General features: G+C 33.6%; 1 protein-coding gene across 1 annotated transcript; it reads left to right on the forward strand.

Annotated features, from left to right (window-relative positions):
• The first annotated feature begins 1,184 nt into the window (after positions 1–1,184).
• Positions 1,185–3,341, forward strand: LOC131150915 (23 kDa jasmonate-induced protein-like). Its single transcript, XM_058101991.1, has 2 exons — positions 1,185–1,721; positions 2,967–3,341. Exons 1-2 carry the CDS (start codon positions 1,278–1,280, stop codon positions 3,165–3,167), a joined length of 645 nt encoding a protein of 214 aa, XP_057957974.1. The 5' UTR covers positions 1,185–1,277; the 3' UTR covers positions 3,168–3,341.
• The last annotated feature ends 2,048 nt before the right edge of the window (positions 3,342–5,389 follow it).

Genomic DNA, 5,389 nt, shown 5'->3' on the forward strand with positions numbered 1-5,389 from the left:
TTTAAAAATATTATACATCTTCTCCTGAGATTTACCAAAAAAAAAATAAAAAATATAAATCTTTCCTCAAAAGGGTCAAAATATAAAAGAATGATTGTTTTTTTTTCCTCAAACCTTAGAGGAGGTTTTTGAAATTCTTGAAATTTGAGATTCCGAAATTCATGAAATCTCACAGAAGAATCTTATTATTATTATTATTATTTTATTTTTTATTTTTTTGTCAAAACTCAAAGGGTTTCAGTGTAACTGTCCTCACTAAAATTGTCACACATTTATTTATATAAAATTATTTTTGTGATATATTTCTAATAAAAATGATACAATATGTATATCGTAGATCTTTTGAATGATTAAATTGAAAATTCTTGATACATAGTCTCGTTATATGATTTACATCCTGGATTCGATGGAAATAATTAACTCATTGATTTATAATATCATGGATGTAGGGGAGAGAAGAAAGATTTTTTAAAAAAACACCTCTTGTTTTCTCCTCTATTCATATTATGTGGACCGCAATAATTGTAAACTCTTCGTATTATATGGACTCTAACGATCATAAACCCATGATAAAAATCATCACTCCTATTCTAATGACATAATTAGGGAATTGCTTGCATTATTGGACCCTTTTAAGAATCTAATATATACTACTTCACAAAAAAAATTTGTTAGGGAAAAAAAAATCTTGGTCTTATGCTATTACATATATACATATAACAAAAATAATCATATCATAATTTGAGAATGAGCTGGTTTATAACTAAGTTCCTAAAAAGTTTTTAAAAAATAAAAAAAAATAAAAAAAATAGAATTAGTCCAAGATCACACAAATTTTTTTTCCATAACAATTATAAATAAATTTTCAAAAATTTCACAAACCAACTCGTTGAAATTTAGAAAAAATACCATCTATTTCAAGTAAAATTTTACGAATCTCTCTTTGAATTTGATTTTAAAACACTTAAACGTCCCTTCCTCGATTTTTTAGAAAACTAATAATCATAATATAACTATCCGAAAAATCAAATAGCCTCCAATATTTTGAAAAATCATAGAAATTTGCATCTATTTTTTTTATAACAAATTTTCAAGATTTACTTCATTTCTTTAAACATAAGAGGGGGCCACATGTTCTCAACACAAAAAGATAAAAGAGAAAAGGAAGAACGGAGTAGAATTTTGCGGCACCTTTCGCATATCTATATAAAGCCCAATACGTCGGACGGACATCACACGGCTTCTTCTTAATTACGCAGTAAACACGAAGCACAAACATGTCGTCCAACGTGTTTGGGACTCCAATCACCGACGATTACATAAAGGGATTGCCGGGCGCTCCGAATGACATAACGGCGGCGGTGAGGGCGCAGTACGCCATGGACTACATCAACGACGGCAGCAAGAACGTCGATGCGCAGACCTACGTCGACAACCTTAAATCCCAGTACGGCAACGGAATCACCTGCCGTGTCGTGTTTTACAACGCCACCGGTGGCACCCTCAGCTACGTCAACGCCCACGACTACCACGGCCACATCGGCGCCGCCCCTTACCCCCTCAAGTTGCAGAACGGCCAGTGGGGCGCCTTTCTCCACGTCCACCCCACCGGAGCCATGGTAGGTTCCTCCGCCGCAGCCGTCTACGGCGGCGTGAACGGAAGTGGAGAGGGCCGCGACTGGATGATGGCTTGGTCTATCCCTTACATCGGGAGCAACCACGTAAGCAATTAATTAATTAATTGAAGTGCCATTTCCCCCACATCCATTTTGCACTTTAAATTTAAATTTGAGTTAGTTTAAAATTTTAATATAATTTTATACAATAATTCATTTAAACTCATACATACGTAAATTAATGACTTGAAAAATCTAATATTTCAAATATAGAATAACAATTTATGATGAATTATTTATTTATTTATATATTTTAAATAATGGTGTTCCGAAATCTTTCAAAAACCTCAAATTTATTCCTATAACTATCCATCATTATTCTAAAATGCTTTACAACAATTTCAAAATATCTTTATAATTATGTCAAAATTTACCTCCATAACTACTCTTAATTACTCCATAATATTCGTATAATTATCTACAATTATCCCAAAATGTCCAAGTACTATTTAAATTTTTGTTGTTTTTTTTTATATTAAAAAAAAATAAAAAGAGAGAATCTAGAGCACGCACCTAGTGCACACCCATGACTAGTAGTAATAATAGAAGTTGAATACACATACTTTATTATAATTATAAACATATTGAAAGGAAATTTAATAAAATAAAAATAATAAAACTTAAACACAAATAAAAACACAAGTATAAATACAATTCACAAATAGGCTAAGATATAGGTATCTCGCTCTCTTCAAGGAGATTCAAGCCCTCTGCGGTTTTATGCTTAATTCACGAACTGGTACAATGGAACCCCTCAAGACTTGTCTCCCCTAAGATACAACAGTTCGATTTGAATCGTATGACTTTCTCCAATTCTCCAACAGTCCAAAGCTCTACAAAAAGAAGAAAAAAAACACATTTCTTTACTTGTCAAACTTTTTAGACTTGAAAGAAATATGATATGGTGAGAATGATGTGAAGAAATTGGTGTTTAGATGTGTCAAATGCCTTAAAAGCCTATTTATAGACACAAAATGACATTTCATTCTCCAAGAACTAAATAAATAAAATGTATATATATTAAATAGGTACACACCTAATTTTAAGATACACTCATATAATTAATCTTATGAATTTATGGGATACATAAATGAATTACCTAATTAAATGTGGGTACATAACCTATTCCAAGATACATGCTCTTTTCCAAGATAATAAATAAAATAATAATGTTAAAATACACCAACACTTATATTATCCAAAAAGTGCATTTGAGCACGTATAGTTATATTTTCTTTTAATTCATTCATTTAATAGTCTACTAATCATTGACTTTATCTATGCACGTAGTCCTATACTGAGATACGTGAATCTGGACATTTTGCTGATGCTAATGATGTTTGGGGTGTCATTTCTGACAAAATGGGTAACTCTGGACACGAAACAGAAGATAGTTGGGGTGGATGCAAGTCAAAAGCGATAATTGGTGAAGATACTTCACCAGCATATACTGCAATGTTCACTTTGGAAGATGTTAAGTTCCTGACATAGTTTGCTATGTGGTTTGCGCCTCTGCATATCAATAATTTAAGTATTATGTAATATGAGGTTGTGTGTATATATATAATCACGCAATCTCTAATGAAATAATTGATAATAATTAATAGTGCTATTTTCTGTAGCCTATTGTACGTGATGTAATAAATAAAATTTTTAGTTGTTGCATTTGTATGTGGTCTCTCTAATATGAAATTACATGAATGATCAATATTGTAATAAATAATATGATGTGTTGATTATTTATTACTTAGTAGCTCAATTTTTTGACGTACATACGTTAATTATTTTCTCTTAAATGCATCAATATTTTATTGGGAAGGGATAAATTTATACAAATGATTATAAGGATTTAGTCAAAAGATATTATTAGGTATACTATGTCATGACCTGCTCATTTTCACATATATTTTTTTTATTTAGTAAAAATCAACATCACACATCTCATATTCTAGCTCAGCAGGTCATAATTCACCTCGACCAGTGGGTATCGGGGATAAGAACATACAGCAGAAGCTTATGCAGCAGAAAGTATAAAATCATATACATCTCATCATAATGTGCATAACACATACCAGAGTACTACAAACACTATCTCTCAGTATATACATCCCAAAAATAAATCTAGGGACAATTCCCACAAAAAATCTAACTGTCCCAACCAAGACTTACACTTCTAACAAGGGCAGATAACTACTCTGTATCAGCGGGACTTTTCCAGCTCTCCTATCTGGGGCTCCTGAAAAGTTAATAAGATTTAGGGGTGAGACACCTCTCAGTAAGGGAAATAAACTAATACTAGTGTGTGGCAACATGAGTATACCGTGTTCTACATATATCATACATATCATATCCAGTATTATTTATCAAATCTGCGAAAAACATAAGCATATCAAAACATGGCAGAACATACTGCCTTTCATAAACATATCTCATATCATATCATAATAATAACGTAAAAGCATCCCTGGTAGGTTAGCTGACTATTGTCATGTATTACCCCCACATGATTGGGTTGTGTGGCTCGAAGGCGGGACCTGACAATGGTTGGCCGACCACTGCCAAGTCAATAGTCTAGTCTATAGGTCCGATAGGTCTACCCACACTGGTCCGTACACCAGGGGCGATAACAGCACACTTCTTGAAAATAACCACATCGACCATCCAATCTCACACCACTCCGTACAGTGGCGTTAACACAGATTTCATGATCACGAAGACCATGGACACATAGCAACGGTACCGTGCAAGTGCTAGCCTAAACCAAACCAACCAGGTTCTGATATCATATACATATACTGAAATTGTGATACAGGGATATATTTCATATCATTAATTTTCACATTAATCATATCATTTCACATATATACGTGTATCATGAAAATCATCGGCCCGTACGTCGGTATTACACATTTTATCATAGCACGGCCAATATGTCAGCAAATCACATAGCACAGCCCGTACGCTGGCAAATCACATAGGTCGGCCCGTACGCCGGAAAATCACATAGCACAGCCCGTACGCCGGCAAACCTCATCCACATAGCACGGCCCGTGTACTGGCAAACATATCTACATAGCACGGCCCGTACGCCGGCAAATCACACACACACATATATATATATATATATATATAAATATCTCGGCCCATACGCCAATTTTCCGTCTTAGAAATCCATATCATCCCCATTCCAAGAAAACAGTATTTCACAACATTTTCATACTCATGCCACACTGAACAAATTTTCCACGTATTCAACATATCATCATTTAAACAGTATTTTCCAGATATATATCATATATATATAAATATATTTATTTTTTCCTGAAACCAGATGCTACATATATATATATATATATATATATATATATATATATATATATATATACATGCATTTTCTTAAAATAAAAGTAGCTTAGTTTATCCCCTTACCTGTTTCCTGAAAAACCTCTGAGAAAATCTTCCCTGCACCCGCAGGGTTCTCAACTCAACACCCCAGAAAATGAAAATTTTCAGAATTAAACTTCAGTATTTTCTTACGCACAACATTTCTTCTAACTAGCGCAAGACCAAATATGACTTAAAAATCCTTACCTCAACTTAGGGATGATTTCCAACTTCGTTTCTCTGACGATCCGCTCCGGCAAACTTGTAAAGAACTTCGCCAAAAGCGTCGTGGTAGCCTCAAATCTTTGATCCGGTGACTGGCGAGGCCA

The sequence above is a fragment of the Malania oleifera genome, chromosome 3 (genome assembly GCF_029873635.1).
Source record: "Malania oleifera isolate guangnan ecotype guangnan chromosome 3, ASM2987363v1, whole genome shotgun sequence".
NCBI classification, from domain to species: Eukaryota; Viridiplantae; Streptophyta; class Magnoliopsida; order Santalales; family Ximeniaceae; genus Malania; species Malania oleifera.

What these genes read in the sequence shown, in the direction of transcription:
- LOC131150915 (XM_058101991.1), top strand. Translation starts at nt 1,278, where the DNA reads ATGTCGTCCAACGTGTTTGGGACTCCAATCACCGACGATTACATAAAG. An exon ending in CTTACATCGGGAGCAACCAC is followed by an intron (nt 1,722 to 2,966) that starts GTAAGCAATTAA and finishes CTATGCACGTAG; the next exon opens with TCCTATACTGAGATACGTGA.